Below are 22,023 nucleotides of genomic sequence, written 5' to 3' on the forward strand. Positions count from 1 at the left end.
TCAAATTTCTTCCAGTATGAGCCCCATCTGGAATAGGAAGGGCTGTTCTGTCAAGACCATAAAGAGTAGCTGACGTGTGCGTGGACATGCTGGTGCCCGCTGCGCCTTTGCAGGCTGGAGAGCAGTTAGTTTGTGACGGGGGTTTCCAGCTTCTGCTGCACAAGCCGACTGGAGCTAGTACTGACCACAGCAAGGTCATGAAAGCAGGGCGCATCGTAACATCAGACATTAAAATGGAGTCTGCACATTCCAAAAGCTTGGAAACCCCTAGTCTATTTAAAAACTAGTCTAAATCCTTCCACTTGATACCTCTGCAGAACACAAAAGTAAGCTTTCTCTCTTCTATACCCAGATTCCAAGAACACTGACTCATCTCTTCTGTGTTCCACTGGACCCAGAAGAGTACTAAAGAAAAGCATGAATGAAACTTAAAAGCTTTTGCACAACAAAGGACACTATAAGCAAGGTGAAAAGACAGCCCTCAGATTGGGAGAAAATAATAGCAAACGAAGCAACAGACAAAGGATTAATCTCAAAAATATACAAGCAACTCCTCCAGCTCAACTCCAGAAAAATAAATGACCCAATCAAAAAATGGGCCAAAGAACTCAACAGACATTTCTCCAAGGAAGACATACAGATGGCTAACAAACACATGAAAAGATGCTCAACATCACTCATTATCAGAGAAATGCAAATCAAAACCACAATGAGGTACCATTATACGCCAGTCAGGATGGCTGCTATCCAAAAGTCTACAAGCAATAAATGCTGGAGAGGGTGTGGAGAAAAGGGAACCCTCTTACACTGTTGGTGGGAATGCAAATTAGTACAGCCACTATGGAAAACAGTGTGGAGATTTCTTAAAAAGCTGGAAATAGAACTGCCGTATGACCCAGCAATCCCACTTCTGGGCATACACACCAAGGAAACCAGATCTGAAAGAGACACATGCACCCCAATGTTCATCGCAGCACTGTTTATAATAGCCAGGACATGGAAGCAACCCAGATGCCCATCAGCAGATGAATGGATGAGGAAGCTGTGGTACATATACACCATGGAATATTACTCAGCCATTAAAAAGAATTCATTTGAATCAGTTCTAATGAGATGGATGAAACTGGAGCCCATTATACAGAGCGAAGTAAGCCAGAAAGATAAAGACCATTACAGTATACTAACACATATATATGGACTTTAGAAAGATGGTAACGATAACCCTATATGCAAAACAGAAAAAGAGACTCAGATGTATGGAACAGACTTGTGGACTCTGGGAGAAGGCGAGGGTGGGATGTTTCAGGAGAACAGCATTGAAACATGTATATTATCTAGGGTGAAACAGATCACCAGCCTAGGTTGGGTGCATGAGACAAGTGCTCGGGCCTGGTGCACTGGGAAGAAAAGCATGACACAGGCTTTAATGTCTTTTTCAAATAATTAAACATTGAAAATTAGTAATCACCCTGAAACAGTTCTGCATGGGCTTCTTTACTCTCATGGTAATAACGTGGGCCTCGTTGTTCAGAAGACTAGCTTTAGGTCCTACTTTCAAATATGAAATGGTAGCATAAGCTGTAAAACTGTAGTCCTCTCTGCAGGAGACAAAGGCCAACAGTCAGGCTTTGAGAAGTTGCAGACAACAAACTGAAATTTATAAATAAATAATTTTAATTAACATTGATATGAAATAAAACTTTTAGTATAAAAATGCAATAAAGTATTCTACTTTCCTGCTGCTTTGACATATGATAATTAAAAGTTTGAATTTGTTTACTAGGTAAATTTTATAGAGTGTTTAAAAGTTCCTATGAAACAACCACTAAACCATTTGTTCTGTTGCACTTATATAAAAATAAGAATCCGGAAAGACAGCATGAGAGGGCAAGAAATGGGTCTGTATATACTTGAGATACTGCTGTATGAGGAAGTGTGCAATGATTTTCTCCAGGTCTTCACGAGGAAGTGTGGGGGGAGCAAGGCCTGCCACTCTCAATTTCGAGGCACCCTTTCCCATCCAAGAGTCAATCAGTTTTAGTGGAGTGAGCTTTTCATTCAGGTCCTCGGCCTGTTTCAGGATCTTAATAAGATCCCTGCAGTATGCAGTTACATTCTTTCTTTCAAATGCTGTAATGAAAGAGACATGGTTAAAGATGAATGAGATTTTGAAATTAGGGCAAGGATAGGCTGTCCTAAGTGGTTAGACTCGTTTAAGTCATCCAATGTGGGCCACCCTAAACACTGGTTTGTTCCTATGTTCTGAATTAAGACTATTGCTCAAGTCTCTTTTCATTAGATTAAGGTATATAGTCTCTCTAAGACACGAATTTAAATGATATAAAAAAAAAAATAATCTGTTTATTTGGAAGGTCTTTGGAGATGCTCTCGGAACCAAAAGGTATCAGCCAGACATGATTATGACAGAGAGGTGTTTATAGAGGGTAAGTCTCTTCTACATATTTACCAGGTTTAGACTACCATATTTAGTCAATCTGTTCTTCATTGCTTCATATTTAATGATGCATGCTCATTAAGCAATATTCTGACAACCAGTGTGGCTTCCTAGGGACCCTAATTTCTGGACAGTTATTCGCATCTATTGACACAAGCACTCAAACGTATTTATCAGACTGTTGTTAATTTGGTCAGTATAAAACGGTCTAGTAAACACAAATAATTTTCTCTACCTGCAAAGTTTAAATTGTTGTGACCTTCCCCAACCAAGGCATCAGAATTCAGGAATGGGTTAGTCTAGCTCATCAAACAATATGCATATATACAGAATTTTTAAAAGTGAAAATACAGCACCAGCACTACTAAACTAGTGTCTTAAAAGTGATTGAATATTACCTGGATCAAAAATGATACACTATAATCTCTATTTTGTACTAAATTTCTCTCTTCAATCAGTGACTATAAAGTACTGGAGATTATTACAAGAGGTCAGCATTCTCATATATAAATAGTATTTCTAATCAGGGATTTTAAATGTTTCCCTTCATTTCCTAAAAATTTAACATCTCAGTGTAGCAATATAAAATACATGCATACACATATAGCTTTTATTTGTACTTGTTTCAAAACTTTGTGTTACTCCTCTCAAATCTGAGAAATTCTATTCACACCTGGCTAATTCTTTTAAATCCATTTTGGGTGTCTAATACTGTCCTCATGTAGTCCTAGCTATAAACATTAGCTTATAGAAATCTAAAAAGGACAACTCACAAATCTCTTTACAGCAGTTATCACACATTTTGTTACATGCTTCTGGACTCCATACTTCATCAAAATGTTGAGCTATCAATACACGGCGACATCTGCAAACACATTAGAGGTATGAATTATCCCCATTTCAAAATGCAGGGTTATATACTGTTACTAGTTTCCTGTTGCTGCCATAACATTAACATAAACTTGGTGGCTTAAAACAACGCAGATAATCTTACATTTTTATAATCTTACATTTGTATAGGTTAGAAGGCTGACGTGGGTCTCACTGGGTTAAAATCAATGAAAGCAAGGTGTTGGCAGGGCTGGATTTCTCCAAGCGGTTCTAGGGAAGAATCTGTTTCCTTGCCCTTTCCAGATTCTGAAGACTGCCTGCACTTCTTGGCTCATGGCCCCCTTTCCTCTATCTTCAAAGCTAACAACGGGTTAAGTTTTCACATCACTCTGACATCTTATTCCTCCTTCTATGTTTAAGAACCCTTGTGATTATAGTGAGTCCACCCAAATAATTCAGAATCATCTCCCTATCTTAAGATCAGCTGACTACAACTTTAAATCCATTTGTAACTTTAACTCCCTTTTGCCATGTAAAGTAGCATACTCACCGGTTCTAGAGATTCAGATGTGGACATCTTTGGAAGACTACTACTCTGCCCACCATATGTAGTAATTTTTTCCATATGTTGTTAGTGTAAAAATAACTTCTATGCACTGGGAAACCAAAGATTCACATCACTAGCTTTATTACAATTTTCACTTTACTGCAGTGGTCTCAAACTCAAACTGCAATATCTCCAAGGTATACTTGTATTAGAGAATCTTCCTGATAGCAAAGTAGTTTCCTGTATTTCATAATATGATCTTGAGTCTAAGTCCCAAAATTTGCTTCATGAGGCCTATTGGATATCTAAGGACATTTTCATTTTCTCATTTTTTAAACTTGCTGTAGCATTAATAGGAAAGAAATACCATTTTTTATCACTGCTGCTGCTGCTAAGTCGCTTCAGTCATGTCCAACTCTGTGCGACCCCACAGATGGCAGCCCACCAGGCTCCCATCCCTGGGATTCTCCAGGCAAGAACACGAGTGGGCTGCCATTCCTTCTCCGTTACTATCACTAATTACTGTTTACTTAAAAATTTTTGAGTCCTTATAATAAGATGGGCAGTAAGACTACAAAGATGACTAAGAGTAAAAATAGTAATTGTGAGGGAAGAATACAAATGCAAGATTGTTAAAATGCATTTGAAATTAAGAGAGTAGCAACTTACATCATCATGTATATAGAGAAATTGGTATATATAAACTTCATGGTAACCACAAAACAGAATTCTATTATAGAAACCCACACAATAAAGAAAAAGGAACTCAAACACGAAATCCATCAAACCACAAGAGAATAAAAGAAGGAACAAAAAAGGTCTACAAAACCACCTCAAAACAATGAAATGGCAATAAGTACATACCTATCAACAATTCCATTAACTTTAAATGGACTAAATGCTCCAACCAAAAGACATAAAGTGGCTGAATGGATACAAAATCAAGACCTGCATATATGCTGCCTACAAGAGACTCAGCTCTAAAGACACACACAGACTGAAAGTGAGGGGCTGGCAAAACATTCCATGCAAATGGAAATCAAAAGAAAGCCACAGTAGCAACACTCGTATCAGACAAGAAAGTGAAAGTGAAAGTTGCTCAGTCGTGTCTGACTCTTTGCAACTCCATGGACTATATATATAGTCCATGGAATTCTCCAGGCCAGAATACTGGAGTGGGTAGCCCTTCCTTTCTCCAGGGGATCTTCCCAACCCAGGGATCAAACACAGGTCTCCAGCATTGCAGGTGGATTCTTTACCAGCTGAGCCACAAGGGAAGCCCAAGAATACTAGAGTGGGTAGCCTATCCCTGCCCCAGCGGACCTTTGAACCGGGGTCTCCTGTATTGCAGGCAGATTCTTTACCAACTGAGCTATAAGGGAAGCCCCATATCAGATAAAATAAACTTTAAAACAAAGACTATTACAAGACACAAGAAGGACCTTACATAATGATCAGGAATCACATATATATATAAATACATAAAACATATTAACAGACATAAAGGGAGAAATTGACTAACACAATAACAGTAAGGGTCTATAATACTCCATTTATATCAATAGACAGATGATCCAGACAGAAAATCAATAAGGAAACACTGGCATTAAATGATACATCAGACCAGACTTGACATATATAGACCATTCTTTTCAAAAACAGCAGAATATATTCTTTTCAAGTGCACATGGAACATTAACATTCTCCAGGACAGATCACATGCTATGCCACAAAACAAGCCTTGGTAAAGTTAAGACAGGAAATAATATCAAGCATCTTTTCCAACCGCAACACTAGGAAACTAGAAATTTAACTATAAGAAAAAAACTGCAAGAAACTCAAAACATTCAGAGGTGAAACCATATACTACTTAACAACCAATGAATCACTGAAGAAATCAAAGAAAAATGCAAAAATACCTGGAGAAAAAACAAAAACACAGCAATTCAAAATCTACGGAATTCAGAAATAGAGTTCTAAGAGGAAAATTTATAGCAACACAACCTTACCTCAGGAAATAAGAAAAATCTCAAATAAACAACCTAACCTTACACTTAAAGGAACTAGAAAAAGACCAAACAAAAACCAAAGTTAGTAGAAGGAGTTAATAGAAGGAAGGAAAGAAACAAAGATCAGAGCAGAAAAACTAGAAACTAAAAAAATAATGGTAAAGATCAATGAAACTAAGAGCTGGTTCTTGGCAAAGAGTCTAAACCACTGGCCCACCAGGAAAGTCTCAAGATAAACAGAATTAATAAATCTTTATCCAGACCCATCAAGGAAAAAAGCCCAAGTCAATAAAATCAGAAATGAAAAAGTTGCAACCTATACCAGAGAAATGCAAAAGATCAAAGACACTACTATGTGTGTCTACTATTGGCAAATATTTGCCAATAAAATGGATAACCTAGATGAAATGGACAAATTCCTAGAAATGTACAATGTGAACAAGACTGAACAAGGAAGAAATAAAAAATATGAACAGACCAATTACCAGTCATGAAACTGAATCAGTAATTTGAAAACTCCCAAGAAACAAAACTCTAAGAATAGATGGCTTCACAGGTGACTGCTACCAAACATTCAGAAAAAAGTTAACAAACCTATGGGACACTGTAAAAGCAGTGCTAAGGGGAAGATTCATAGCATTACAGGCCTACCTCAAGAAACAAGAAAAAAGTCAAATAAATAACCTAACCCTACACCTAAAGCAACTAGAGAAGGAAGAAATGAAGAACCCCAGGGTTAGTAGAAGGAAAGAAATCTTAAAAATTAGGGCAGAAATAAATGCAAAAGAAACTAAAGAGACCATAGCAAAAATCAACAAAGCTAAAAGCTGGTTTTTTGAAAAAATAAACAAAATTGACAAACCATTAGCAAGACTCATTAAGAAACAAAGGGAGAAGAACCAAATTAACAAAATTAGAAACAAAAATGGAGAGATCACAACAGACAACACTGAAATACAAAGGATCATAAGAGACTACTACCAGCAGCTCTATGCCAATAAAATGGACAACTTGGAAGAAATGGACAAGTTCTTAGAGAAGTATACCTTTCCAAAACTGAATCAGGAAGAAATAGAAGATCTTAACAAACCCATCACAAGCAAGGAAATCGAAACTGTAATCAGAAATCTTCCAGCAAACAAAAGCCCAGGACCAGATGGCTTCACAGCTGAATTCTACCAAAAATTCAGGCAAGAGCTAACACCTATCTTACTCAAACTCTTCCAGAAAATTGCAGAAGAAGGTAAACTTCCAAACTCATTCTATGAGGCCACCATCACCCTAATTCCAAAACCAGACAAAGATGCCACAAAAAAAGAGAACTACAGGCCAATATCACTGATGAACATAGATGCAAAAATCCTTAACAAAATTCTAGCAAACAGAATCCAACAACATATTAAAAAAATCATACACCATGACCAAGTGGGCTTTATCCCAGGAATGCAAGGATTCTTTAATATCCGCAAATCAATCAATGTAATACACCACATTAACAAATTGAAAAATAAAAACCATATGATTATCTCAATAGAAGCAGAAAAAGCCTTTGACAAAATTCAACATCCATTTATGATTAAAACTCTCCAGAAAGCAGGAATAGAAGGAACATACCTCAACATAATAAAAGCTATATACGACAAACCCACAGCAAGCATCACCCTCAATGGTGAAAAATTGAAAGCATTTCCCCTGAAATCAGGAACAAGACAAGGGTGCCCACTCTCACCACTACTATTCAGCATAGTTTTGGAAGTGTTGGCCACTGCAATCAGGGCAGAAGAAGAAGTAAAAGGAATCCAGATAGGAAAAGAAGAAGTGAAACTCTCGCTGTTTGCAGATGACATGATCCTCTACATAGAAAACCCTAAAGACTCCACCAGAAAATTACTAGAGCTAATCAATGAATACAGTAAAGTTGCAGGATATAAAAATTAACACACAGAAATCTCTTGCATTCCTATACACTAACAATGAGAAAACAGAAAGAGAAATTAAGGAATCAATACCATTCACCATTGCAACAAAAAGAATAAAATACTTAGGAGTATATCTACCTAAAGAAACAAAAGACCTATACATAGAAAACTATAAAACACTGATGAAAGAAATCAAAGAGGACACAAACAGATGGAGAAATATACCGTGTTCATGGATTGGAAGAATCAATATTGTCAAAATGGCTATTCTACCCAAAGCAATCTACAGATTCAATGCAATCCCTATCAAACTACCAACGGTATTTTTCACAGAACTAGAACAAATAATTTCACAGTTTGTATGGAAATACAAAAAACCTCGAATAGCCAAAGTAACCTTGAGAAAGAAGAATGGAACTGGAGGAATCAACCTGCCTGACTTCAGACTATACTACAAAGCCACAGTCATCAAGACAGTATGGTACTGGCACAAAGACAGAAATATAGATCAATGGAACAGAATAGAAAGCCCAGAGATAAATCCACGAACCTATGGTCACCTTATCTTCAACAAAGGAGGCAAGGATATACAATGGAAAAAAGACAACCTCTTTAACAAGTGGTGCTGGGAAAACTGGTCAACCACCTGTAAAAGAATGAAACTAGAACACTTTCTAACACCATACACAAAAATAAACTCAAAATGGATTAAAGATCTAAATGTAAGACCAGAAACTATAAAACTCCTAGAGGAGAACATAGGCAAAACACTCTCCGACATAAATCACAGCAGGATCCTCTATGACCCACATCCCAGAATTTTAGAAACAAAAGCAAAAATAAACAACTGGGACCTAATGAAACTTAAAAGCTTTTGCACAACAAAGGAAACTATAAGCAAGGTGAAAAGACAGCCCTCAGATTGGGAGAAAATAATAGCAAACGAAGCAACAGACAAAGGATTAATCTCAAAAATATACAAGCAACTCCTGCAGCTCAATTCCAGAAAAATAAATGACCCAATCAAAAAATGGGCCAAAGAACTAAACAGACATTTCTCCAAGGAAGACATACGGATGGCAAAAAAACACATGAAAAGATGCTCAACATCACTCATTATCAGAGAAATGCAAATCAAAACCACAATGAGGTACCATTACACGCCAGTCAGGATGGCTGCTATCCAAAAGTCTACAAGCAATAAATGCTGGAGAGGGTGTGGAGAAAAGGGAACCCTCTTACACTGTTGGTGGGAATGCAAATTAGTACAGCCACTATGGAAAACAGTGTTGAGATTCCTTAAAAAGCTGGAAATAAATCTGCCATATGACCCAGCAATACCACTTCTAGGCATACACACTGAGGAAACCAGATCCGAAAGAGACACGTGCACCCCAATGTTCATCGCAGCACTGTTTATAATAGCCAGGTCATGGAAGCAACCTAGATGCCCATCAGCAGACGAATGGATGAGGAAGCTGTGGTACATATACACCATGGAATATTACTCAGCCATTAAAAAGAATTCATTTGAATCAGTTCTAATGAGATGGGTGAAACTGGAACCCATTATACAGAGCGAAGTAAGCCAGAAAGATAAAGACCATTACAGTATACTAACACATATATATGGAATTTAGAAAGATGGTAACGATAACCTTATATGCAAAAAAAGAAAAAGAGACTCAGATGTATAGAACAGACTTGTGGACTCTGTGGGAGAAGGCGAGGGTGGGATGTTTCAAGAGAACAGCATCGAAACATGTATATCTAGGGTGAAACAGATCACGAGCCTAGGTTGGGTGCATGAGACAAGTGCTCGGGCCTGGTGCACTGGGAAGACCCAGAGGGATGGGGTGGAGAGGGAGGTGGGAGGGGGGACCGGGATGGGGAATACATGTAAATCCATGGCTAATTCATTTCAATGTATGACAAAAACCACTGCAATGTTGTAAAGTAACTAGCCTCCAACAAATAAAAATAAATGGAAGAAAAAAAAAAAAAGTTAACAGTTATCCTTCTTGAAGAAAGAGAGAATAACTTTTTTCTTTTTAGACTTAAGATACTATATTTTTATTTTTGACAATTTTTAAAGGTTACTTTCCAAGTATTACAAAATACTATCTATATTCCCTGTGTTGCACAATACATCCTTGAGCCTATCTTATACCCAAAAGTCTACCACACCCCCACCTCCTCCCCCGACTCTCATCACTGGTAACCACTAGTTTGTTCTCTATATCTTATAATATATGTTCTTAAATCCAGGCATTCTACAGGTTCATGTACTGGTTTCTACCCCTTCAGACATCTGCTTTTACTGGTTTACACCTGATGTTTCACCAACGTATTTACTCACTTAAGTAAGGACCCAAGTAACGTCACATGCTTTCATGTTGTGCTTGTTTTTAATTGACAAAAGTGACAAAAAAGTGTGTGGCTTACTTGTTTATGTTTTGACAGTAGGACACCATCTCATAAAGCTTTTGTTGTCCCACATTTTCCATCACCACCATTGAACTTATCCTGAATATATCTCCAAAGCCATAATACAAAATACAGTCTGCTTTCATGTCATCTCGACCTGCAGTGGGAAGCATCTTCAGATTGCATAGTTACTTTAAAAAGTCAAACATGCAAAAATAATAAATATAAAATGTGCTGGTGATATCTTGGTCTAAACATATCATATCTAGGAATTTCAGATAGAGATGTAAAAGTTAATTTGTAACAGCTGTCCTCAAATTTTTTAAAATATGACTGAAGAGAACTGTCAACAATCAACTTTATTAGCTTAAAAACCTGTCCATAAATAATCCAGTTATTCAAATTATAAACTTGAAACCACTAATTAAAAACTCAGGAGACAAAGATGGATATCAAATTATCTTAGCAAACATAAGAAGAAATAATTCATTACACTCCAATAGAACATAAGGAAAATTTCTCCATAGGCAAATAAATATAAAACTTCAAAGGACTTCATTGTTTGTTATAAAAATACTAGCCAATAGAGAATTAAAAATACAGTATTAATAAATATCACTTACAGTGTTTTTAAAGCTCTTTTAAAAAATTACTTCTGGGTATGAGTTATACATACCTGCACGGCCACTCTCTTGGTAATAATTTTCCATAGATTTACTCATTGAATGATGAATAACAAACCTCACATCTGGCTTATCAATTCCCATACCAAATGCAACTGTTGCCACAACTACCTAAAATGTATTAACATTATATATATTAGTTAAGCTAAAATATATTTAAAGGTGAATTAGGTTTCAATTAAGGATTTATTAGTTAACCTGAATTTCATTCGCTGACCATCTTCTGTGAACCTTGGTCTTATCTTCTGGTTCCATATTGGCATGGTATGCACCTGCAGGAATCCCCAATTTCTGTAAACTAATTGTAACTTGCTCAGAGTCTTTCTGAGAAAAGCAATATATGATTCCTGTAGTAAAAGATGTCAAATGGTTAGATATATATAGCACATTCCTAGAAAATTTTTAACTCACACACTCAAGATACTGGTAATTACAATGCATGGGGAAAAAAAGAATTTTGAAAAATTTCAAGGCCCTGAACACAGACTGACTTTCCAGTATAACTCAAGATTTGATCAGCAACTTGCTCTAGAGCAGTAACGAGCCTGGAGCCACCAGTTTAGGTTTCCATTATCTTAGTTCTCTCTCCAACTTTATCTTCCACTACACAGTATTTCTCAAACTGATGCTTCATCCTCTACAAAATGTAAACAAGTGTGCTGTGAAAAAAGAGTTCCATGTGCAAATAAGTTTGGGAAGCACTGCATTGAACAAAGTTAAACAGGTGTCTCTCTCTATTTGCAAGGCTGATTAGAACTTCAGAGGTGCTGATATACCCTGTGACTCTGTGGGAAGAAGAAATAACCTGCAGACTTTCTCAAACTTATTTGACCCTAGAACTCCTTTTACCCAGGGCACCCACTAATATCTCCAGGCAATCTACAGAATAGTTTTGAAATACAACTTTTATACCAATTCTTTGCTTTAATAACACCTGTCTACACATTAATCTTGGAACATGTTATACACAATCTCAACTCCATCTGCACTTAACTCATTCAGCATTTACTTTTTATATTTCTTTAATGTGTCCTTTATTATAAGAAAACTGTATTTTATATCCCTATAGAACATCATTGCTTAGCCTCCAATTTTATACACAGTAGATACTTACTAAATAAGTGCTATTGATAACATTATGTCATTAGGTCTATTCTAATGCAATTAAGTGTAAATAAGCAAATCAGTTTCATGACTCTTATGTGTCATTAGCAAATGCCAACCCGATTTCTAAGGTCACCAAGAAAATTAATTTTATCATGAGACTTTCAAGCATGTTCTGCCATGCATTAATCTTTTTCAGTGAATTGCTGTAGTATTTGTTACTTCTGTAAAGTGCTCAGTCTATATAGTTGGTTTGTTTTTATATTACCTGATTGCCCCTTGTATCTTCCATTAATGAGCTTTACAATGTCCTCAATAAAATCTTCAGTATTTGAGGGCTTCTGCCGAACCTAAAAAATGTTAACTTATTAAAAAGTAAATTAATGAGTGCCATTCATGTGGTTATTTACTTACAACTTTCAAGGTGCCATTCTTTCTTGGACATGGTGTTTTTTCCTATGATTCTTTCATTCGCTTCATCTGACCCTGTCACCACCCAGACTCTTCTTGATCCTTAATTTTTAATTCACCAAAAAGGAGGCACAGAAGCAATGAATAACTTGTAAAGATGTACACTTTTTTTTATTTTCTAACCCTATATTTGTAAAAACATAAACCACGGCACAAATAACTATTCAGTAAGAATTCAGAAAAATATTAAGTCTATCCTTAAAGGATTGGAAAGTAAAAATGGCTGTGAGGTTATTTGACTTTCAAGGTTATATACTAAATAAAATCTAAATAGGGAGGATTAGCAAATCTTTAAGGGTATATTAATTTTGCATTATTTCATAATTAATTTTACAGAGATGTCATTAGGGTCCTTGGTTATCTTTTTCACTTTTTTGGCTATGCTATGCATTAAACCCATGTCCCCTGCATTGGAAGTACTGAGTCTTAACCACAGGACCGTCAAAGAAGTCCCAGGTCCCTCAATCGATGCATGCTTTCTCTCCATCCTTACACAAAAAGCATGTATGCAAATTTAACAAGGCAGTTTTTTCTACTTAACCAAGCAAAGGATTAAATAGCATAAGATAAATGAAGGAACCATTCATGAATAAATCTGTTTATACTCATCCAATTTTTTTTAAACTTTTGAACATAACTGTGACTCATGTAAACAGACATAATGAAAAAGTAAACTTTGAAAAGACCCTGATGCTGGGAAAGATTGAGGGCAGGAGAAGGGGACGACAAAGGATAAGATGGTTGGATGGCATCACCGACTCAATGGACATGAGTTTTGGTAGGCTCCGGGAGTTGGTGATGGACAGGGAGGCCTGGCGTGCTGCAGTTCATGGGGTCGCAAAGAGTCAGACATGACTGAGCGACTGAACTGAACTGAAACTCTCTTGTAAATCCTTCACAAAATAAACTGACATAGAATTACATACCTCATAATAGAGATTTGGCCGATTAAAAGAAGCCGTGAAAGTAAAACATTTTTCAACGCACAATATTTTCTGAGCATCCTTCAAAACGTGACTGGTCGCTGTTGCGGTCAGTCCAATTAGTGACGCATTTGGGAACTGCCGCTTCAAGATACCAAGAGCCTTATAATCTGGGGAAAAAGAAAATACAGAGTAGCCCTCTTCCTATTCTTTCAGGAATAAAAAAAGGACTGATCTTTTAGGCAGATCATCAAGATGACTGTGAGTTTATTTCCACAGCCATTTGTATCTAATCTGCCACTGCAGCCTAGCCTCTGTGACAGATGGGCTTTACTCTGCTTCTATAACTGGTTCATCAGCAACAAGCACTCTTGGCCACAGGTGGAATGCCCTGCGAAATGTCTGCAGGAAGCTAAGCACTGGTCTACACCTGTTGGGTAGTGGATTCAAGAGGTGGAGTGGGAGCAGTGGCAGTGTTTGAATTATGGCAACGGATAAAAGATAAAAAGACCATCTGTCAAAACCCTTCTACCACAGAGACCACCTAAGGGTGTTAAACTCAGACAAGAAAATGCTTGGTTTTTATAGAACCCACTTTAGGGAAACTTCTGGGCTCATATTTATCATATACATCTAAATCACTAGCTTTGTCATCCTTGAGTACACCCTTAAGTAGTTAAACTATTTGGAGAAAAGTGAGAAAGAAATGTTGTAGAAATGGCTCAATGTTAAGGTTGAAGGCTACTATAACATCAGGGAGAAGAAAGTTATCTGTTTGGAAAGTTATGAAAGACCACAGTCCAGAAGTAAACCCACATATATATAGTCAATAAATCTTCTACAAAGGAGCCAAGAATACATAATGGGGAAACAACAGTTTCTTCAATAAATGGTGTTGTGAACACTGGACAGACACATGCATAAAGAACAAAACTGGACCCTCATATGACACCATACACAAAAGTGAACTCACAATGAACTAAAGACTCAAATGTAAGATCTGGAACCATAAAACTCCTGGACACAAACACATGAGATAAGCTCCTTGACATCAGTCTTGGCAATGATTTCTTGAATCTAAGGCCAACAGCAAAAACAAAACAAAAAAAAAAAAAACAGGTGGGGTTGCTTCAAATTAAAAAGCTTCTGTCCAGCAAAGGAAGTCATTAACATAATGAAAGGCAACCCAGGGAATGGGAGAAAACATCTGGCAAATCATGTATCTGATAAGAGGTTAGCTAATACCCAAAATTGATAAAGAACCCATACAGCTCAATAGCAAAAAAAAAAAAAATTGATTTTCAGATTTCTTTGCATAGAACAAGTTTAAGCAATCTGTTTTAGGCTAAGACTGTAGGATTATGCTGGTAGAGCAAAGACTAAGGTTACTAAAGTATACCACAGAATTATAACAGTGAGGAGTTCACTCGGCATAGATCCTGAAGTGAGTGCTGAAGATAGCTAAAACGATGACTAAAAGAGACAATTTTGAAGCAAAAGCAAATTCCTCAAGAGATATGAAGGAGAATCCAGAAATCAGTAAAACTTTACAGCTAAAGATGAGAAAGTACAGTATTTGCTAATATATCCACATTTCAAAAGATAAAGGCAACTGGACTAATAATAAGCACTACCATGGTGGGTGGGGAATAAAGAGATTAAAGATTCTGCCTCTTGACTCCTCTTGTATTAAGGCAAGAAAAAAATAAGTAATGACTATCTAAGAGGTTAATTTTAATAGAAGCAAGGATTTGCATCATGTAAAGCTGAGTAAGGAAAGAGTCCCTAGCATTACAGGGTTTTCTAGGTAGAATATACACGTGTGTGTGCACTCTATCTTGTCTGACTCTTTGTGACCCCATAAACTGCAGCTCACCAGGCTCCTCTGTCCATGGCATTCTCCAGGCAAGAATACTAAAGTGGTTTGCCATGCCCTCCTCCAGGGACTCTCCCGACCCAGGGATCGAACCCATGTCTCCTGCATTGGCAGGTGGATTCTTTACCACTGTGCCACCTGAGAAACCCAGAACATACATACCAGGTCTGAAATCGTGTCCCCACTGACTACAGCAGTGAACTTCATCTACAGCAATTCGGGTAAATCTTCTTGCTTCATAGGCTTTTTCTAGTCTTGACATAAACATTTTGCTTTTTGCAATTTTCTCTGGAGTCACATAAATCAGCTTTAGCTTGGAGTTTTTATTTACCATTTCAGCATGAACCCATTTCACATGCTCCTATGAAAGGAAATACAGACACAATGATAGGACAACTAAGCCAGCAGAATGCAATACTCAGTGGTAAATGAAGATGCTCATTACCCAGAAGCAACAGTCTTGAGCTGCTGTAGCAGCAGATGCTTACTTCATTAAAATCAAAATGATGTCCTAGTACTGAGCTTCATGGTAGCTGTGCAAATAGCATTTTAGTTATTTATTTACATTCAGACTATTGATAAAAGAATAATCAATCTCATTTGACAAAAAAGAGAACACAAAAACGAATATGAAGACACTCCAAAAAGCATTTACTCCATGAAGGCATAATTCTAAATTTTTCACAATAAATGCCAAAATGTAAGCTAAATGAAGTATGGTGATAAAGACAGGTTTTATTAATTTTAATGTTGTATTTGAAATCATTTCATAGATCTGACAGATCTGATTTCACAGAACAAAATTTATTCTTGATTAGATACTTTAATGATGTTATCAAATCTATTCATAATCTAGGTTTTACAAAGTATCTGATTCATTATATCAATATTTTATAATTATGAATAATGAAAATAAGATTCTATATATTATGTATTATATACAATAAGAATACATCTTAAGAGCTAACAGCTATTTGGTTCTTAGTGCCGTTGTTTTCCATAACATTTAGTACACTGGATGTTGTATTCTTCCTTCTAATCTAATTAGGAACAAAAGAAGTGGTCAATGTGATAGAAATAGAAATTCAAAATGCCCTCATCATCCCAGGAAAGCAGTTTGTTAACTCCTCGAGATATTCCTAGTTTTGTTAAGAAATGGCCGAAGTGTATTAAATACTTCAACTGGTCCATATGTCCCAGAAATCTTAGAGGAGCAAACATCTGAGCTATTGCCTGACAAAAGGATGCTTAGTCACCCAGTCATGTCCGACTCTTTTCGATCCCTGTGGACTAGCCCGCCAGGACCCTCTCTCTATGGGATTTCCCAGGCAAGAATACTGGAGCGGGTTGCCATTTCCTCCTCCAGGGGATCTTTCCAAACCCAGGGATGGAACCCATGTCTCCTACATTGACAGATGGATTCTTTACCACTGAGCCACTTGCAATTTGAACTGCATGGGTGCACTCACATCCAGATTTTTTTCAGTAGTAAAGACTACAGTACCACATGATCCACAACTAGTTGAATCCCTGAATGTGGAAGGCTGACTGTAAGTTAAGCACAGACTTTTGACTGTGTGGACAGTTAGGGCCCCTAACCCTCATGTTGCTCAAGGGTCAACTGTACTTTCCATTATTATTACTCTCTTTTTCAATTTTAAAAAAGTGCAGTATGAGAAGGCAGTGTTCTCCATAGATTCATTTTGGTGAACTAGAAAGCACTTAAAATGACACAAGAGTTTAAATAAATTAAAACTATTTGGGAAAGAATAGAAGAACCAGAACTTCTTGAAGACATGGCTGATTTCAGGTCTGGGAAGAAATACACAAAATGAGCATGACGTTATCTTAGAAAAGAAACCAGACTCAAAAGCTAGGAGTTAGACTTAGGGGCCAAATTAAATAGACTCTCACTACCCAAACATGGGACTACTTCAACATTAAAAAAAAGAATAATAACCATGGATGGAAAGACATCAAACATGTTAAAAATCCATAGGTTTAAAATGACACTTGGGGGGAAAAAAAAGAATTTATTGACCACCTTTGGAGAATGCTGGAAAACCAACTCTTTCCATAATACTTGAAATTTCATTTCCATAATGAAAACTGGTTAAAGAAAGGGAAAGAACTTTCAATCTTCAAAGAATAAATAAGGAAAAGGTCCTTTTTTACAGAAAAAGTCTAGCTAAGTTAAGTGAGAATTAGAAATCACCATTTTATAACCCCCTAATTAAATAATGCTCTAAGGTAGGCAATTATTATCAGCGGCTGTAGCCTGCCAGGCTCCTCTGTCCATGGAATTCTCCAGGCAAGAACACTGGCGTGGCTATTCCCCTCTCCAGGGGATCTTCCCGAGCCAGGGATTGAACTGGGGTCTCCTGCACTGCAGGCAGATTCTTTGCCATCTGAGCCACCAGGGAAGCCCCACAGAAAGAGAAAGAGCTTTCAATCTGCAAAGAGTTAATAAGGAAAAAGTTCTTTTTTACAGGAAAAGTCTAGCTAATTTAAGAAGTGAGAATTAGAAATCACCATTTTATTACCCCATAATTAAAAAACGCTCTAAGGTAGGCAATTATTATCAGTGGCTACTAAAAGCCATTAAACGAAAAGAAGATTGAGAACTTGATAATTACAGAGCAGGCAGACACAAGGTGACCCCACTGATCGAACTAACATCACACACACACAAAATAACCAGGTGTTAAAGACCTTCTGAGTGATACCAGGAGTAAGTATATTCTTACAGAAAAAAAAAAAGCCCAAATTCAGTCAACTTTTAGACTGACTAAAAGTATTAAGTGTAACAACATCACAAGGATGCAATCGGGAAAAGACAGAATATAGGAAACTTAAGGAAAAAAAAAAACCAAAAACAAAAACCTAAACAATAATTGCACAGGAAACAAACAAGAAATAAAAGGAACCTATTGGAGAAGGAAATGGCAACCCACTCCAGTATTCTTGCCTAGAGAATCCCATGGACAGAGGAGCCTGGTAGGCTGCTGTCCATAGGGTCGCACAGAGTCAGACATGACTGAAGTGACATAGCATGCATGCATGCATGGATATATCAACCAATACAGCATAATGCATGAATCTGGACCAAGATTTTAAACAGATAATAACATTTGATGAGACAGAAACCCGAGTATTTTTATTTGATGGTTTTAAGGAACTAATACTAAATTTTTAGATGTGATAGTGGCATTTAGTTCTATTTTTTAGTTATTTTTTTTTTAAATGTTAGAGATATATACTGAAGAAGTTACAACTGAAATGGTATGATGTCTGGGGCTTGTCTCAAATAAATAAACCAAGGGTGGACAGGGAGGGAAATTGGGGGTATACAGATGAAAAAAAAAACTGGCCATATGTTGATAACTGTTAGAGCTACTTAACAGTTTTTATACTAGTCTATTTTTGTATATTTTGACAAATTTTAATAATATGCTTTTTTAAAAAGAACACCTGGGAAATGCTTTATTGTACAGACAAAGGTAAAAGAGTCCATTTCCTAACAAGAAATTCCACAAGGTTGAGCATCTTGTTTCTAATTCATTTTTTGTATTTAATTATATCCCACAATCAGAAATTCTTCCTCACTGTTTTAGAATGGATATTATGAAACAAGTCAGCAAAATTCCTGTAAAGTGCTAGATAGTAAACATTAGGTGTTGTAGTCCACATCACAACTAGTCAACTCTGTTGTCACAGGGTGAAAACAATCAGAGGCTACACATAAAAGAACCAGCATGGTTCTGTTCCAATAAACTTTATTTATGGTCACTGAAATCTGAATTTCATATAATTTTCACACTTCACAAAATACTATTCTTCTTTTGATTTTATTTTTTTGCCATACCATGCGGCATGCAGGATCTTGGTTCCCAAACCAGGGATGGAAACTGTGCCTTCTGCAGTGGAAGTGTAGTCTTAACCACTGGGACTGCCAGGAAAATTCCACTGCTGATTTTTTTTTAACCATTTAAAACTACTGAAACTAATCTGAGCTCACACACCATACAAAATAAGCAGTGGGCTAGCCTGATCTATGAGTGGTGATTTTTGACTCCAACATAAAGTTACCAGTTTTTTCTTTTATAAGCAACTCAAACTGTAGCTAAGGTTCCTACTTCACTGAAGAGTATAAATTTTAAAATACAATAAAAGCCACAGGAGCATACCTTAGAACTAGAAGCATTTAACATGGTAGCTGAAATTCCTAATTGTTTCAGAACCATTAACTGGTCTTCCATAAGGGAGATTAGTGGGCAAATCACAAGGGTAAAACCTAAAAAAGAAAGAAATCCATCTTAAATTTCATACCACCACCAAAGTGAGTTTCAACCATTTACCTTCTTTACTGTAACTTGAAAAATCTGTATGTAGGTCAGGAAGCAACACTTAGAACTGGACATGGAACAACAGACTGGTTCCAAATAGGGAAAGGAGTACGTCAAGGCTGTTTATTGTCACCCTGCTTATTTAACTTATATGCAGAGAACATCATGAGAAATGTTGGGCTGGATGAAGCATAAGCTGGAAACAAGATTGGAGGGGAAAATATCAGTAACTTCAGATATGCAGATGATACCACCCTTATGACAGAAAGCAAAGAACTAAAGAGCCTCTTGATGAAAATGAAACAGGAGAGTGAAAAAGCTGGCTTAAAACTCAACATTCAGAAAACTAAGATCATGGCAACTGGTCCCATCACTTCATGGCAAATAGATGGGGAAACAGTGGCAGACTTTATTTGTTGGGGCTCCAAAATCACTGCAGATGCTGACTGCAGCCATGAAATTAAAAGATGCTTGCTCCTTGGAGGAAAAGTTATGACCAACCTAGACAGCATATTAAAAAGCAGAGACATTACTTTGCCAACAAAGGTCCGTCTAGTCAAAGCTATGGTTTTTCCAGTACTCATGTATGGATGTGAAAGCTGGACTATAAAGAAAGCTGAGCACTGAAGAATTGATGCTTTTGAACTGTAGTGTTGGAGAAGACTCTTGAGAGTCTCTTGGACAGCAAGGAGATCCAACTAGTCCATCCTGAAGGAAATCAGTCCTGAAAATTCATTGAAAGGACAGATGTTGAAGCTGAAATTCCAATACTTTGGCCACCTGATGCAAAGAGCTGACTCATTTGAAAAGACCCTGATGCTGGGAAAGACTGAAGGCAGGAGGAACAGGGGATGACAGAGGGTGAGATGGTTGGAGGGCACCGCTGACTCAATGGACATGAGTTTGAGTAAACTCCGGGAGTTGGTGATGGACAGGGAGGCCTGGTGTGCTGCAGTCCATGGGGTCACAAAGAGTCGGACACAACTGAGAGACTGAACTGAACTGACTATAACTTGTGGCCCTGCCCACCAGTTCAGTTCAGACTGATTTTCAAAGCAGCTTTAGCAATATACCACCTATTTCTTACCTTCATTATTACAGGAAGTAAATACGAATAAATGATAAGCCAAAGACACATAAGTTATACAGAAAACTCTCACCTTATCCAGTATTATAAAAACATGGAGAGATATTATCATTTTGAACTTACTATCATTCTTGACAATCAGTATTGGTAACCTCAGTAAAATTACATAAGTCAAGTCATATACTATCCAGTTACATCAGGAAAAAGTTATTCCGAAGCTTTCCAAAGTTTGTTGTACAGGAGAAACTAACACAACAATGTAAAGCAATTATACTCCAATAAAAAGAAACAATGAAAAAAGCTCTATGATAAACTACAATAGAAAAGAATATTAAAAAAGGGTGTGTGTGTGTGTGTGTGTGTATATATATATATAAAAAAGTGAATCACTTTGCTGTACAGTGGAAAATAACAACACTGTAAATCAACTATACTTCACTAAAAAAAAGCCTTCCAGGGACTTCCCTGGTGGTCCAGTGGTTAAGACTGTGCTCCCAATGCAGGGGCTCCAGGTTCGAGCCCTGGTCAGGGAACTAGAACCTGCATGCTGCAACTGAAAAAAAAAAAAAAAAAAAAATCCCACATACTATAAGACCAGCACAGCCAAATAAATAAATAATTTTCTTTAAAAAAAAAAAAAGCTTTCCAAAGGAAACATAGCACCTTGTATCATCCAGAATGATAGTTACATGAGTATCTATCCACTTACTGCACAAGATTAATTCAGTCTGAGCAGAAATCAGTTAACAGTTTATTGACTGACTCAAGTTCTGGTAATAAATCCCCTTTCTGTGAGAATTGAAATTGTTCACAGCTAAGAGAGCTATTTAGATTGCTAAAATCTTGCGGTCTTATGTTTCCATAGTTTGTTCCTTAAAACAACCTGGGGCAGAGAGCAGACCAGTTGCAAAAATATATTCAGATTAAGACCTTATCATGGATTTCACCCTCTCAACTAGTCCTCTCTGCTGTATTTTCACTTTCTCCCTTTTTACTGGTACCTTCTCATTGTATTTAAATATGGTCAGTTCAGTTCAGTCATGTCAGACTCTTTGCAACCCTATGGACTGCAGCACACCAGGCTTCCTTGTCCATCACCAACTCCCGGAGATTGCTCAAACTCATGTCCCTCGAGTCGGTGATGCCATCCAACCATCTCACACTCTGTCATCCCCTTTTCCTCCCACCTTTAATCTTTACCAGCATCAGGGTCTTTTCAGATGAGTCAGTTCTTCTCATCAGGTGGCCCAAGTATTGGAGTTTCAGCCTCAGCATCAGTCCTTCCAATGAATATTCAGGACTGATTTCCTTCAGGATGGACTTGGTTTGAACTCCTTGCAGTCCA

General features: G+C 37.1%; 1 protein-coding gene across 1 annotated transcript in view; it reads right to left on the reverse strand.

Annotated features, from left to right (window-relative positions):
- The window catches only part of RECQL (RecQ like helicase), a 39,287-nt gene that overhangs the window by 1,170 nt on the left and 16,094 nt on the right, over window positions 1–22,023 (reverse strand). The window contains exons 5-14 of the mRNA XM_070453732.1: window positions 19,433–19,539; window positions 15,408–15,606; window positions 13,373–13,539; window positions 12,244–12,325; window positions 11,070–11,218; window positions 10,865–10,982; window positions 10,207–10,345; window positions 3,229–3,320; window positions 1,911–2,130; window positions 1,469–1,598 (exon numbers count right to left, since the gene is read on the reverse strand). Coding sequence (XP_070309833.1) covers window positions 1,469–1,598; window positions 1,911–2,130; window positions 3,229–3,320; window positions 10,207–10,345; window positions 10,865–10,982; window positions 11,070–11,218; window positions 12,244–12,325; window positions 13,373–13,539; window positions 15,408–15,606; window positions 19,433–19,539 — 1,403 coding nt within the window. The remainder of the gene's footprint in view (window positions 1–1,468; window positions 1,599–1,910; window positions 2,131–3,228; window positions 3,321–10,206; window positions 10,346–10,864; window positions 10,983–11,069; window positions 11,219–12,243; window positions 12,326–13,372; window positions 13,540–15,407; window positions 15,607–19,432; window positions 19,540–22,023) is intronic.

Source organism: Odocoileus virginianus, chromosome 23, assembly GCF_023699985.2.
Source record: "Odocoileus virginianus isolate 20LAN1187 ecotype Illinois chromosome 23, Ovbor_1.2, whole genome shotgun sequence".
Taxonomy (NCBI): Eukaryota; Metazoa; Chordata; class Mammalia; order Artiodactyla; family Cervidae; genus Odocoileus; species Odocoileus virginianus.